This window comes from Odontesthes bonariensis, chromosome 2 (assembly GCF_027942865.1).
Source record: "Odontesthes bonariensis isolate fOdoBon6 chromosome 2, fOdoBon6.hap1, whole genome shotgun sequence".
Lineage (NCBI taxonomy): Eukaryota > Metazoa > Chordata > Actinopteri > Atheriniformes > Atherinopsidae > Odontesthes > Odontesthes bonariensis.
This window is the reverse complement of record NC_134507.1, coordinates 11,730,861-11,745,876: the sequence shown is the minus strand read 5'-3', so window position 1 is coordinate 11,745,876 and position 15,016 is coordinate 11,730,861. Positions and strand designations below refer to the sequence as shown.

Here is a 15,016-nt window from a genome sequence, read left to right as displayed (position 1 = left end):
GTGCCTGTGTGTTTCAAATACAACCCTTTCTTCTAAAATGCTCAAACGTTACCATCGTATTCCCCAGAAGTCATGTTTTCTTCAGTTAAATTTAAACAAACCAACAAGATTTTCAACTTGTTTCCAGTTCATTCAACAAAATCTCACTGTTTTTTTTCATGAAAAATGTCCCCCCAGCTCTTAGTAGCAATGCATTTCTATATATTGTAACATTGCAATGGTTCTGTCTCTGTCATGAAAAGGAAACAAAGGAACTTAAGTAGCTATAAAGACACAAAGGTTACTCGGGCTCTGCCCGTGAATTCAGCACAACAGTGCAGTTTAGTGTGTTTGAAGCATAATTAAAGGCAAAACATGCATGAAAATTTAACATGTTTGGTTTTTTCAAAGACTTAATGACACAAGAAAACATTGCTCTGCTCTAGTAATGAAGAAAACTTATCAGCATATCAAAACATAAATTCGTGTTTGTCTGGAACAAAGTAATTGGCTGCAACAAGCAGTTTTGCTCCAATTATTACATAATGAGGGGGGAAAAAAAATAATAAAAAAATTCAGCGACCCATCTTGCTGCTCGGTAAACCAAATTACACCACCAACAAAAGGTCTAAACTTACTAAATAGTTTTCCCCTTTTCAAGCCATTGTTTTCTTTTTCCAATATGAGATACTGATCTGTTCAAGAGGACTACAGCTCATTACCACTCTGCTTCCCCAACAGCTTTGGAGAACACGTAGTCCCTGCCTTCATAGCACATCACCCCATCTTTCAGATGAAACTTCCAGCGATTCTTGCTGCGGTGAATCTGCAATATGGTGAAACACAATATTTAATGGTCATTTTGGCCAATGGATCTTGTTAGGGGGCCAAATGAGGCAAAAGCGTTCTTACTTTGTCATATTGGCACACAATTACGTTGTCTGTGTCAAAAAGGTCTGGGATGTCTTGCTCAACGACATCGTCACCTGAATTCAGAGGGTCCTAATCAACACAGTGCATCAAATTAATGAACCATACCACTGAGCACAGGATCATGGTTCATTTCTGGAAGTGGAAAGAAACCATGACTCATGAAAATTAGTATAAAGACCACTTTCTTACCTCCTCTACAATCGCAAGTTCATTCGCTGCCTCGCCGTCGCTGCTGGAGGAGATGCTGTTGCTGTCACTGGTGGCATTCTCCTCCTGAAGGGCTTTTAAGGCCTCTGCGTTAATTAAACCTAAAAAGTCATTCTCTTCCAGGGGAAACTCCTCTTCCTCCTCGCGGTCAGAATTGTCTGCGGGACCATCCAGCTGAACAATGTCTGACAGCTCGCTGTAGCTGTAGTCCAAGTCCAGCTTAGTAGAAATGGCAAAGATATTTCACATTAATGCAACAAGAACACTACTGGAGATCTGGATGTAATTCCCGTTTCAGTCATGTTTTTACATTATCCTTTCATTCTATGCAAGCTCAAAAGTGAACAGACATGCAACTGATTAGAAGTTACATGATCAGATTTGCTTTCATAGAAAACAAGAGAAACAGGAGGAGGTAGGCAAATCAGCTATGTGGTACATTACAAAGAAGGAATCCACTGTTGAACAGTGCATCAAAGGGCCTTAGAGATTGAAAACAAGTTGGAAAAGAGCTAAATTACTTTTTTTTTTTTTGTCTTATAGAAATAAATGGTAACTAAAGATAAGCTAAAGGTTCAACTTGATTAAATCCTGCACAGTTCTGGACACATGAAGGCAAGATTGTTCTGGTTCTAAGTCACGGAGAGAGAAAGGACAGACTCATGATCCAGCGCAGACCACGTCTCATGTCATACGTCATGCAGATGGTGTTGTAGCACTGGCATGCATGGCTGCCAGTGGAACTGGGTCACCGGAGTTTATTGATGATGAGAGCGCAGAGGCAGCAGGATGAACTCGGATGCATGCAGAGGTTGTGCTCCGAATCAAACAAATGATGTAGATAGGACAGTGCCTCCGAGTACGAATGGATAATGACCAGAAACATACGGTTAAGGTGATGGAAGAGCTTCTTAAGGCAAAAATAGCTGATTGAGTCCACTGACCTCAATTCAATTTCACTTTCTAAAAAGGCAGGAAGGCCCACAAACAAGCAGCCACTGAAGACAGTCGACATTAAGGTGTAACAAAGCAGAACATAAAGAAGGTAATCCTTTCTTTCCAGATTTTAGAAACGCATTGCCTGCAAAGAATTCCTGACAAAGAATTTTTTTTTAATTAAATGTATAGTTATGTTCATAAAATAAATTTATTTTGAGCCCAATAATATGAAAAAAATAATATATATTTATATAAAAAAGTATTTCCTGAATGGAAACTATTTAAGTGTACACATCAGTGCCTCAACATTAAGTTTTACCTGTATTTTCTGGGAGGGACAAAATATTTTCAAACTTACCCCAAGATCAGCTCCAGACTGACTGTCCGTGTTCCCAGCAGCTAGATTCCTTGCTCTTTCTGCCTTCTTCCTCTCCTCCTCGATCACTTGCTTCAGAATATCATCAATGTCTGTGCTCTGTGCCGTTGTCGCCGCAGCCTCCTCTGTGCTGATCTGGAAGTCTAATAACTGACTGCAAGGTGAGACGGTCACACCAACGTTCACAGGTTCAGGTTGTGGACATGGCGCATTTTCTCCCCGTGTGAGCTCTGGCTCTGTGGAGTTCAGGGGAAGGCTGCTCTCCAGACTCAGGGGTAGACTGGTCCTTCGATGTATGATGGTGGAGGCTGGAAGAGAGGACGGCTCGGACTCATGAGGAAGAAGAGGCTTTGGTAGAACCGCTGCTGGCTGAGGGGCAGGCGCTTCCCTCCATTCAGCGACTCTGTGTGTGGGATGGGATGCAGGCTGATGGCCAGCCGGGGCCTGAGTAACCACCACAGGAACATTGACTTTGTAAAGTTGACCTCGGGGAAACAAAAGAGTGACATGTTTTTTCTAGCAGCTAGTCCTGGCTAGAAAGACAAACAGACTTTGTACAACAAGGGTTGAAGTTGTTGCATACCAGAGGCTGTTTGTAGAGTGACACCTGCTGGAATCTGCACAGGATATGCCAACGACGCAGGGAGGGAAAAAGTAGCAAGTGTCTCTGAAGTATTCTGCAATTCAGGATAGTGTCATAGGAAAAAATGGAATTTAGCATATCAGACAGTACGGTAGTTCTGCAGAGTAAACTAAAAGAAAATTAGGCTCACCACCGACACATTAGGAGTCTTGTCAGACAGCACGTAACTGGACTGCATTTCCAGTGTATTATTAACTTCTTAAATGCGCATGTCATGATATTCTATCGGACACGTGTTGCTTTTAACAAATGTTAAAGAGCCTATGGAGGTGGTTGGGTGTGTGATGGTCTTCATAAGAAAAAGAAAAGAAAAAAACCAAAAAACTGAAAATTCAAACAGCCAATTAAGAAAGAAAGAAATATCTGTGCTTATGCACATAAAACATCCAAGATTCAGTCATTCATTAGTTGATTTTCTGAAGGTTTCATATAAAAACATACACCGCATGCAGTTAAGTAAACTGTTTCCTCAGGGTCAACTTGATCGTTTAAAACATGGGAAGTTGTCGCTGAACCAAAATGTTAATCAACCTTAAACCTAAAAGGAATAAGGGACGAATGATTTGTCTTGCTTAGGTGAATGAGTGTGCATTACTATTATTATTATCATGAAGTATTTGAGTGTGATGTGGCGATTGTGTACACAAAGATTATCTAAAGGTTCATTCTGATGAAACTTTGCCAGCTAATAATAATAATAATATATACTTTCAGGTAATAAACAGATAGGCCACATTTTCTTCTCATTGCATAAATCCCTTGGAAATTGTTATATCCAATAAATAGTCTCGTTGAAATGTTTTTTCTCCTTCATTCCTGCATGCTTCTCATGTGAAGCTGGCAGAGAGGAGAAGCATGACACTTGCCTTAACTGGTAAGCTGTGAATACTCCGACTTGCACGAATCACAGCCGAAGCTGAAAGCAGAAATCAGAGCAGAGCGGGTGAAACACACAAGCTCTCTGAATCACTTCAGAAAACTTTCTTTGAACCATTACTGACAGGGGACTGCAGTCACACAAACACAAACTAAAAAGTCCATCCATCTGAACCCTTAAGTCCGCGGGTGTTGATAATGAGTTTGGACTTTTGCAACATTTGGTTACCTGTGAGTTCCTGATCAGTCTGTCCATAGTTGGCAGGGTGCTGCATCACAAAGTTGGAGGAGTTGATATCGTTCTTCCTGAAGTCCTCCATTGCTTTTGACTGCATCATCTTGGACTCCCACAGCTGCACAGCAGAAAACATTGCAGTATGCCTTCCCAGAGTGGTGTGTACTTACCACTCGATGGTCTAACTTTGCTGTGACTGCTAATTTAAGTCAAGCCAAAAATTGTATTCAGGGTTTGCAAAAAGTTACTTACATGCCTTAAATCGTCCAGGACCCGGTCTTCAAGCCCTTCATCTAAGAAGAGCTCCTTCATACTGTCAATCACATCATCAATTATGGACAAGTAGAGTTTGGCCTGCAGTTGTTTACAAGAACTGAAAGTCAGAAGTTGTTGTACTGTTTGAGATTCACAGAATCTAGTGTGTGTGTGTGTGTGTGTGTGTGTGTGTGTGTGTGTGTGTGTGTTTTCAGAATCAACACAAATTTAGCTCTCACTGCTGAAAAATCTATTCATCATTTTAGAGATATAAAACCATTCGATCAATGTGGTCAATTTCAGAGAAAAATAAACAAAAAAAGCATAAAAAAATAAAGGCTTTGGTGGCCTCACTGTTAATAGCAAAACACCAAGTGCAAATTAGTACGTTGAAGTAGCTCATTGGTGCTCTCAGAATAAGCAGCGCACAGCAGTTTTGTTGCTTACCACTGGGCCTGTGTTGGTCAGCATGTTTCAAACTGCCATGTAATGAAAGCAGACTTCTGTCAGTTTGAAGACATGACGCAGGTAATTCACCGTGATAACGTCACTGTTTTTCCCAAAGGTGCACACAGGTGACAGTAATCATTATCAGCTCTGCAAAGAGGCGTGACCCAGGCTGAGGCCATGAGCGGATCATGAAAAAATGTGTCACTGGGCAGAGGTGTGTAAAAAGCCACCCCAACAAGGTCCAACCAAAAGATTAAGGCACCCGGGCAACAAAACAACCACAAACCATGCAGATTATCTTTAGTCTGTGGCCATATTACATTTTCTTTTTGTTTTGTGTCTCATTTTGAGTATTGTCCATTTCTTTGTCGTTGTGAGTCACATTTGGGTTGTTTTTTGGTGTTTTTTATGGCCATTTTATGCCTCTGTTTGTTTTTCAGTCTCCAGCTGGCATATATACCCTATATCCTTGAGCACCTGCGGTTGTTCCTAATAGGCCTACCCAGCACTCTGTCTGAGGCCCTCATGTTTGTCAGCAGAATGTAATGGAGTCACTGTCGAATGGCGTGTCAGCCCTGAAGCAGGTTTGCACTGAACCCTTAAATGCCATTTCAGTTTTGATACTAAAACAAGTCAGAATGTTTTTGGCTTGCTTGTGGAAAATCTCATCTTTTATCATTTAAGAAATTCTGTAATTAGGTCAATCTAGTGAACAAACATTTGGTGGCATTTGTCCCATACCCATGCTGTAAAACTGTGCGTTTCTGTAAAGGCAGCCGAGCGTCGCCTGTTTTGAGTGGGTGGGTGTTAACGACTGCAGGCCACCCTAACGGGGACCTCAAATACCAAATCGCAGCAAAGGCAAACACAGACATTGAACACATAAACATGTCAAGTTTCCTGATAGTGAAGAGCGGATGTCCATATTTGTCCAGCTTATGAGTCTTTCAGGGTCCAGCTTCATTGGTTCCTTTCGAACGAAAAATTCAAAAGCAACCATGATTTTCGTCTATTTTGGGGAGCTCAGTACCACTTTCTGTCCCCCATATGTGCACAAACCAAGCGCAACATTTCTGCACATTTTTAAACTTTACGGTCAATGGATTCACAGCGGCGCCGGGAGCCACAACCCCTGCCCCCTCCAGGCGCCTGCTTGATGATGCTGGCACTCTTTCAGCGCTGTAGGTGGACTCTTCCTCTGATGAGGCAGAGCGCGCTGTGGCTGAAAGCAGCAACATGAACCTCCTCTGGGGGTACTGCAGGTTACTGGTGCTACCACTTCATCACAGGGAGAACCCGCTCTGAAGTCAGGACTGAAAGACTTGAATTACGAAGAAACAAAGAGATAAAAAATATACACTAAAACCACACTTCGCTATATTATCTTTTGCTTATTTTGGTTGCTCACACTTACCCTAGAGATACAAAATACAAGTCAATTTAAACTTAATCATATCAGGTTTACTGTCACAAATACTGTCCCCTATGCTGATGAACAGAAATCCATAAAGACACTTGACTAAGAATGAACATGAAGAAACAAGCATGTGATAACTTTTAAGTTAAGCAGTGCACCAGAATCTAATGTTTTGGATATTTCTCCATCAGAGCCAGTGACTGGATGGGAGTTGAAAGATTTAGCCTTTTAGTAATGCTGCCTGTGTAGTTTCTAACACAGCGTGTTCTCACAAATGCAGGTCGATGCTTAGCTTTATAAAGGTGCAACCCACCTTTATAAAGCTAAGCACTACTGGATGCCTCAGTCTCTCTACAAAGCTGTGCATTTGTTTAAAGCAGCTTTGCTCCTTTATTTTACCAATAATAAGATTCAGACTCCGCAGCATGAGCACCAGAGAATCCTCCACTCCAGCATCACAAACACCTATAAAGAACTACAAAGACACAGTTTAAAGTTGTAGTTTTTTTTTTTTTTTTTTACTCTTGATGTACATCATATCCAGCTCAAGCCAGGTACCTCATGCACAAAAGTTATGATTGAAGCCCTTCACCATTTTCATCATTTCTTTTTTAATCCACTTATTCCCAACCCTGAAAGGCAGAAAGCTCTTATAATAAAGATTTGATTTGTTTAAATAAAATTACAGTCCTCCACGATACAGCCTTGGTCGAAAGTCAAAGGTCAGTCCAAGATGAGCAACAGAAGTAAAGCCACTTTACACCACATCAGCACCCAGTGTTGCAGTGAAATTCAGTCCTAATGAATTTATGTACAGCTGCATCGACAGCTGCTCCAGAGGTTGTAGTCAAGTTCATTTGAAATTGCACCCGTTTGCTTTATTTTACAAATGCCCTTTTTTTTTCTTAAAAAAAAAAAATTCTTAAAAGCATCAATATTCATAGGACACAAAAAAAAACAAATTTCCCAAAATTTAGTAAGCAATGCCAAGTCATATTTAAACTCATCTGTCTGATGGTTCCTATTTTAAACTTTGCTGGACAACAGAAAGGGCCTGACCCCAAACATCGGTTCATATCTAGCTCATCCCAAAACATTTCACCACTTCAGTTGTTTATCTTACACAACAAATTTGGCATGCATTTATTAAGGCTGTCGATCAGTCTGGAGGACAGTGCAGATGATGCAAACGCAGGCTTATAAACACAGTAGTATAAATTGGAATCTTACAATTAATAAATCTATTAGAAGTAAAGTGCTAGGGCAAAAAGACGGTAAAACGGTTTATTAGATCTAAAAAGGTATTCAGTCTCAGTTTAAGGATCCAAAATTTGTTAACCTCCATAATACCACCAGGTTATGTGTAATTAGATGATTTTGAGAGCAAAAAAAAAAAAAAATAGCAAAAAGTCCCTCATCAGCCACGTTTCTGTTTATTGCTTTCCTTCCCTTTTAAAGGTTTAAGATTTTGGAAAATATCCCGGACCAACGGGACGACGTCCTCTTGAGAGCTCACTTTTACCGTCACTGTGTCATACAACCAGACTGTCTCTGTGACTCTGTCTCAATCCATTTCTTCTCCACTTCCACCTGAAATAAACAACACAGAATTAGTTCAGCTGCACCAACACATCTCCACCGACATCAAGTCTGGCGCGTGCGCCACCGCACCGAAGGCTGTCTCACCTGACAATGATAGCGCGTCCAACTGGTCACGTGTTTCTGTGGCTGGATGTCGTTCACGGTGCCAAGAGACTTCACCCTGGTCTGTGACACGACTGCGCCCATAATTTCACATTCCATCGTGACAAAGGGGTACCAGTCACTTGGGATCTCCTGATCAGATCCCAGCTCCAGTTTGCAGGAGAACGAATGTGGATGATCCACCGCTGCAAAAGGAGAAAACAAAGGTCCCTTGTAGTTAAGAGTGTTACACCGCAGCAAGTGGCAAACATTGCTGTGTAAGGGGTGTAGTGTGCAGTGAGGTGTACGGCACGCATGAAAAACAAAGTAAACTTTTCTACTGCGGTAGAGCAGGGCTAACTGTTCGCCTCCAGCAGAAGTGCTACCTGTGTTCTTGGCAGGCAGTCTGTCGATCCTCCACACGACGGCCGAGTACACGTTCTCGTACTTGACAGAGCCGATCGACACCTGCATAACGGGCTGTGAATCTGCTGTGCTGATGGAGCCCAGGCAGGCGTTCCTGTTCATGCGGGCCTTCAGTGACCTCTGCCGCAGTAAGGCCACCGTCTGAGTCACTTTGACCCAGTCGCCTGGGACTGGCACGCGGATCACTACATTCTCACACAGTGGGTAGTGCGTGTCGGATACCCTGAGGGAGGACAGGAAGGTGGCCGACATGTTGAGGAAGGCCTGGAGCTCCACGTAGGCGCCTTGAACCGTGACAACAGCTTTGATTGAGAAGGGAATTTCGGTGCAACCCAAGACTGTGGTTTTGTACCGCATTAACTCCACCCTGCACGCGTCAGGAGGGGAGAACTTCATGAGCCGGGACCTCTGAAACTCCGTCTCGTTCACGCATTTGTGAAAATGGCAGTCGGCAATCTCCATCCAGAGTTCACTGCTCTCCTCAGACTCGTAACTGGAGTCGAAGTGAAGCAACCCGAGATCGTTCAGGGCAAGAAAACAGTCTCCCTGTCCATTCAGAAAAGCGAGACAGTGGATCTGGGTGAAGGCTGTCCGCTCTATGACTTCCCCCGACTTATCCAGTTGTATCCAGATGTGATCGGTGATCTGCAAGGACAGCTCCTGCTCCTCGTAGTGCCGCCTCTGCTGGTGGGGCACGGGCAGCTTGAAGATCTCCTCTTCCATGGAGACAACCAGGTCCTCCATGTCATCGTGCACGGTGGAGCCAAACTTAAGCAGCTGCTCCACCTCTGCCTCATGACTAACCTCCAGCTTTGGGTGATAGCGTTTCTTTTCGGTGTAGGAGAAATGTTCCACCTTGACCGTGAGGACCTTTCGGGGCTCTGTGTAACTTTCCACTTTGAGATCTGAGAGCCGACACTGAGGGAGAAGCTGGAACTCCTTGTACGGCTTCTCCAGGCCTTTCTCATAGTACATCTGCAGCACGCCTCCTGGCAACAAGCGCAGATAGATGGGCCCCCACTGCCGGGAGGACATACGGTTCTTTTTTTCAGGAATCCTGAGCATGACAGACCAGCCGTCTCTCTTCTCACTACGGAACAGGCCCCGAGGAACGAACTGAGATGAATCCTCGCTTAAAACCTCATTTCTGCAGCTTAGCCGCTTCTCCCCATTGCTCTGTGTCTCTGCCTCGCGGCCCGTCCCTACTCGTACGTCTTCCATTTTGTTGCAAACGTAAGAGAAGGAGTTCTGGAGTTGGTCACGTGGAGGCTCGCTGCCATCTTTGGTCCGAATAAAGAAACGTGGCAGGCTGTTGTCTGTGTCTGAGTCTGAGGAGGAGCTGCCCACATCTGCGCTGTTTCTAGAATCGTCCCAGAAGGGGTTAAAGTGTCCTGAGTTTCCCTGGAAAGAAGGGAAAGGGCTTGGTCCGTCTGATGTGCGATTCAAGGTCTCCGATACAGGAGAGGGAACAGAGGTGAGCGGCGGGCTGGAGAAACTCCGGAGAAAGGCCTTCTGTTCCCACGATTTGGAATTAAATGAGGACGCGCTGTGAGGATTTCCCCTCACAGGAGTCGAAAAAGGTGTGCTGCATGATTTTCCACTAGAACCTGAGTGGCTTTGAGGGGAGTCAAGGGAACTGCTGAAGCCCCAGGAAGTATCTTTGATTGGAGGAGGCACCAACTTCAGGCCATTGGGACGTGGCACTGAGGCTTTGACAACACCTGGTGACTGTGAGGGTTTTTGAGGCGACGAGAGAGGCGTGCTGTCATCATCGAACGTGACCCAGTTCGAATGCTTCGTGGAACACATGGCTGACGAGTTCAAAACAACAGCTCCTGGATTATCTGTCCCCCAGTCTAGAGGCCTTGTCGTCTGGAAGAAAAACAAACAAAATAAAACGTTTTTTGACCATTCTAAAACTCTCTGTGACCCTCGAACAGATCAGTTCTCATTTAAAAGCACGTACAGCTCCACTTCTAATGTCAGCAGAAAACAGAGCTCTGGAGGATATAAATAAACCATTTCTCCTAAAGGTACTCTATTAAAGCTTAATGAGTCTGTGAAGATGGAACAAGTTCATTTCTGTTAACACTACAATTAACTGAGGCTGATGTAAAAGCTGACGCAAGCTCTGCGGGTTGAGTCAGTGAGGCAGCTGCAGATGATCCCTCAGATTGGAGCATTTGTCATTTCCTTTTAGCGTTAAGATAATCCTTCACACAGACGTTTATTAACTGAAAGATCTTGCAAGTCATTCCATCACAGTTGTATGAACATCATCTTTAAGCTGGAGAAGAAAAAAAGAGAAAAGACGGTGATAGAGGACTCGTGGGAATTCTCTGACAGACAGATTCTTATCTTCGTACCACCTCGCAGTGATTTATTACAAGCCTGCAAAGTGCAACTTTGTCACTTTTGAGAGGTGGCAGATGGGATATCGTTCCCCTTCCTTAATTGTTAATTTAGATAAGCAATTTTTCAAAGCAGTCTCTCATTTTGAAAAGAAAACTTCAGCCTAAAGAAAACACGGTGGAAAGCTCTTCATGCGGCTTTCATTTCTCATCCAAATGCTCCCACTGAGGGAGCAATTCGAAACACAGATGAGGCAAAAAGTTCAGAGATCTGAAAAGCTTGCAGTTTTTTGCTCATGGAACTCACCTACTTTGCTTTGATACAAGCACAAACTAAATGTTTCATGATGAACTTGCCTAAAAAAAAAAAAAAGCGAGCGAGAAATTAGGCACGGCAGCAAGGATCCAGTCTCATTAAACAGCAGGAAGTTAACTGTGAGAAAGGGCTGTAATGTGGGACAGCAGCTGGTACAGCATGAAGCATGGGAAAAGGAACAACAACACAGATTTAATGTGCACGGCGCTGCTAGCAGATGAATAATAACATCCTCCTGGAACATATTTCAACACAGGAATCAAATCGTGTGGCTAATTTGACAGCAGTAGGAGAGCAAACACGCTGCAATCCTCATACAATCTTGGAGTTCATTTCCCCACAACTCAATCACAGTCTGTCTTTTGATGAGCTGGCTGCTCTGATGTGAGGAACATCAAGCTCAGAGGCCACAGAGAAGCCACTTACAAACTTGCTGAAGCTTCGTTTCCTCGTTAAAAAAAAAAAAAAAAAAAGGGCAGAGAGATGCAATTACAGCCTCCCTCCCCCTTCAAAATCACAGCCAAGACTCGCATGAAGGACACATCCATGGAAAGTTTCCTTCTTTATAAATAAACAGGGCAGCGGACAACTGACAATCGAATCGAACACTGGAGAACATCCTCCTAATGAGGGCCTTTTGTTACGGCACGCACACGTCTCCACAAGTATAAGTACAAATATCCATCAGCTTGGACTCAAGCAGAAAGACGGGACGGTGGTGTGGTGGTGTTAGCGGCGTTGGGGTGGGTTGACTGACAGTCTCATTTCCAGCCTGCTGTCTCTTTCTGGGTTCTCTCACAGGCCGTGCAGAAATGAGACGCTGCTAAATCTACAGAGGACAAAAGAATACATTCCACACATTCCTTGGGGACAAGCAGCTTTGCACACAGGAAATACCAGCTTGCCTTATTTGTGTAAACTTACAGCAAATATTATCGCACTGTCAGTTGTTGTTTTTTTTATAAATCCCATTTCAATTATGCAGCAGATTCTAGAATAGCCCTGAATTCTGATTTGTCTGGCAACATTAACTTTACAAAGCCTGCAGATTAACACACGTTTCATCCCACGGATGTCATGTTGCACGAGAAGATTCAAGAAGCCGGGGAAAGTTTACAACTCCGACTGAATTTCGGTCTTGATCGCCGTTTTCATACTTGGGCTGCGAAGGGAGAAGATCTCAAACGATCAGCCATCTGAGCGGTTCAGAGCAGTTTTGTCTGATCCTTCTCGTGTTCGTCATTACTGCCCATCACTATGCCACAAAAATGTCCAAAACTTTGAGTGGGGGAAAAATGAAAAACTTACGACGTGCAATTCCAAGCGACTACAATTGCCGACTCTCAAACCCGATCGAGCTTCTAGCTGCGCTGCATTAAAACGAGCCTTTAACGCAGGTTCTCCCAGCAGCACGACAAAGCCGATGCATTTGCTCAGCTGTCAGACGCCACAAAGGTTGTTGACAGGCCACGTGTCGCAGTCCTGAGTGTCACGGGAAGTTGGAAGCCACAAATGGGGAACAGCAACAAGACTGTCTCGCAGAGATAGGAACCAGTCCGGTGACACTTATGGCCATTCGGTGACAAGTGATGAGCGAGGGCAAACTCCTGCGGGTTCTGAGCAAAACTGCTGAAATTAAAGGGGAAAAATTGAGTTGAACTTTAACTCAGCAGACAGATGCTTCCTGATTTCAGAAAAAAAAAAAGACAGAGAGAGAGAGACAAGTTCCTGTTGGGTCCTCTGGATATTCCCTGTTCTCACACACACTGTTGGAGAGGGCTGTTTTCTCTGTGTAAACGCAAAAATAAACAAAATGACACACCAACCTCTTTAATTTGGGGAGCAAGTACCACCCTCAGACCACAATGACATTGTAATCTGGCGCAGCATTGAAAACGTGATGACCCATTTCCAGGGGGCAGGGATGCCGATGGCGATGTGCAAAGTGAGCTCTTGTCAAACAGAGCAGAGCAGAAAGTGTGCACGCCGCCTTTTGTGTGCCCCTCACACCGACTGCAGCGGCTTTGGGGTTAGTTACACACTTCAATCCCAGCATGTCCTGCCACAGTAGACATTCACTACAGGAATGTGTCACGTGTGAGTTCTTAACTAATGCGAGGAGTGATCATTTGCTCCAAAAAGATTAAAAAGGAAAACTATTTTTTTGGCAAAAAGAGAAAAAGTGTTCATTAGTAGCTGCACTCTCAGAAGGTTGTAGTTGCTCAATGTTGGCTGATGTTGATAACCGAGCCAGTTGACTCATCTCCAGCTTACTTAACGCGTATTTACATAGAATAATATGTGCTCTCGGGGAGTAAAAACAACTACAGAAACAGAAGAGAAAAACATATTGGAAAATATTTAGTGTTTTCCTAAATGTCACTTTTACTCTGTTGAAGCATTTACCAGCATTTAATTGTTATGTGGCTACTGTTCAACAAAGATACCCAGTCTCACGTTTGAATATTAATGTCTCTCTTTTTTTTTTTTTTTAAAGTTCCCAACTAAACCCAGAATTAAAGAAGCCAAACACTTCCAATAAATGCCTTCTATGGAAGTTTTTCTGTGCCATCAGAGTTTGAATACGAATTTCTAATATCGAATTTTTACAGCATCAAAATCAGACTCTGAATTTGAAAAACAGTGTAAAAAAAAAATTTGGTGGAAAAAAAAAAATCAACTTCCAAAAATTCTGTGGAAATGGAACCAGACTAAACATCCGGGTAAACAGGGAGAAGCAACTTTTCCACTGAATTTTTGGAAGTTGAATTTTTTTTCTACTGAATTTTATTTTTTCAAATTCAGAGTCTGATTTTGATGCTGTAAAAATTCGATTTTAGAAATTCGTATTCAAACTCTGATGGCACAGAAAAACTTCCATACTATTGGGTGCGCGGTTGCACTACCGTTACACGCCGCTAGGGGGGTTGGAAATGGCAGACAAACACATGAGTTACCGGTGGTAAACAACTTTTTCTTTCCCCCCCTCGCCCATAGCAACTCGGACTGGAAAAAGAAAACAGTACCAACACGCTGTCAGAGGCCCAGGTCCCGGACAGAGAGGCCCACTCCCTTTTGTTCTGAAGCTCAAAACTCAGGGAAAAGTTGTCTCTCTGCTCTGCTCTGATTTTTTTTATTGTAACTCGAGTTTTTGCACAGAGCTCAACATGCGCCACTCACTCACAACGGAGCCAAAAAACTGACAACACACCGAGTCTGCGTCCACAAACAGAAACACCGTTTCAGGCGGTTTTGTTTTTTTTATCTTGCAACATCTGAAGTATCACAGTTCTCTAAAACAGACCCGAGGTAAACCGAACATAATAAATACTCACAAATTCACAATAGTTGCTCTTTAATTCAGGTCATGACGGACACGTCTGAACTCCCAACGTCGGCCGGTTTTGCTCAAAATGGCAGGGTGTAAATCCTGGAGTTTTTCACAGACTGTTCTCAAACGGGACACGGAGCAGCGCAGTGCTGCGTTCATGGTCGTGGGAAATTTAGATACCAGTCAATGGGTGCGCACAAGCAACATGCAGACTACATACTGCAAATTTACATCTTGCGACCAAATAATCCAGATACACCCATTGCTGACAGTGAATTCTGCTTTAGACCCCTTCAGGTTTTTCAAATGTTGTAGTGTTTCAGATTCCACAGCCATGACACCAATAGGGACAGGATTGGGTTAAAACTGATGCAGGAAAAAGTCAACATTAACTATTGTGCCCCAGAACCCAGTAGCCTACATAATTTTGTTTTTAATGCAAGATGTTTAGGACCAACAACAGACTTTTCTAAATCTGTCTGCCCAACCAAATAATAAAATAATCAGGGATGAAGAGCGCTTGACAAGAAGCAAAGAACCAAACGGTCAGTATTATCAAGATCCAGTTATCATTTGTGCGGATAGGAGAATCTCTCAGA

The 15,016-nt window shown here is 43.3% G+C and overlaps 1 protein-coding gene across 1 annotated transcript; it reads right to left on the bottom strand.

Moving 5' to 3' along the window:
• Nucleotides 1–697: 697 nt before the first annotated feature.
• On the bottom strand, nucleotides 698–14,548 carry ston1 (stonin 1). The gene is made up of 9 exons (XM_075483060.1): nucleotides 14,422–14,548; nucleotides 8,380–10,291; nucleotides 7,997–8,199; nucleotides 4,441–4,542; nucleotides 4,183–4,306; nucleotides 2,417–2,919; nucleotides 1,102–1,338; nucleotides 892–981; nucleotides 698–805 (listed from the first exon to the last, which is right to left on the bottom strand). The coding sequence occupies exons 2-9, from the start codon at nucleotides 10,226–10,228 to the stop codon at nucleotides 698–700; spliced, it is 3,216 nt and encodes a 1,071-aa protein (XP_075339175.1). The 5' UTR covers nucleotides 10,229–10,291; nucleotides 14,422–14,548.
• Nucleotides 14,549–15,016: the final 468 nt, after the last annotated feature.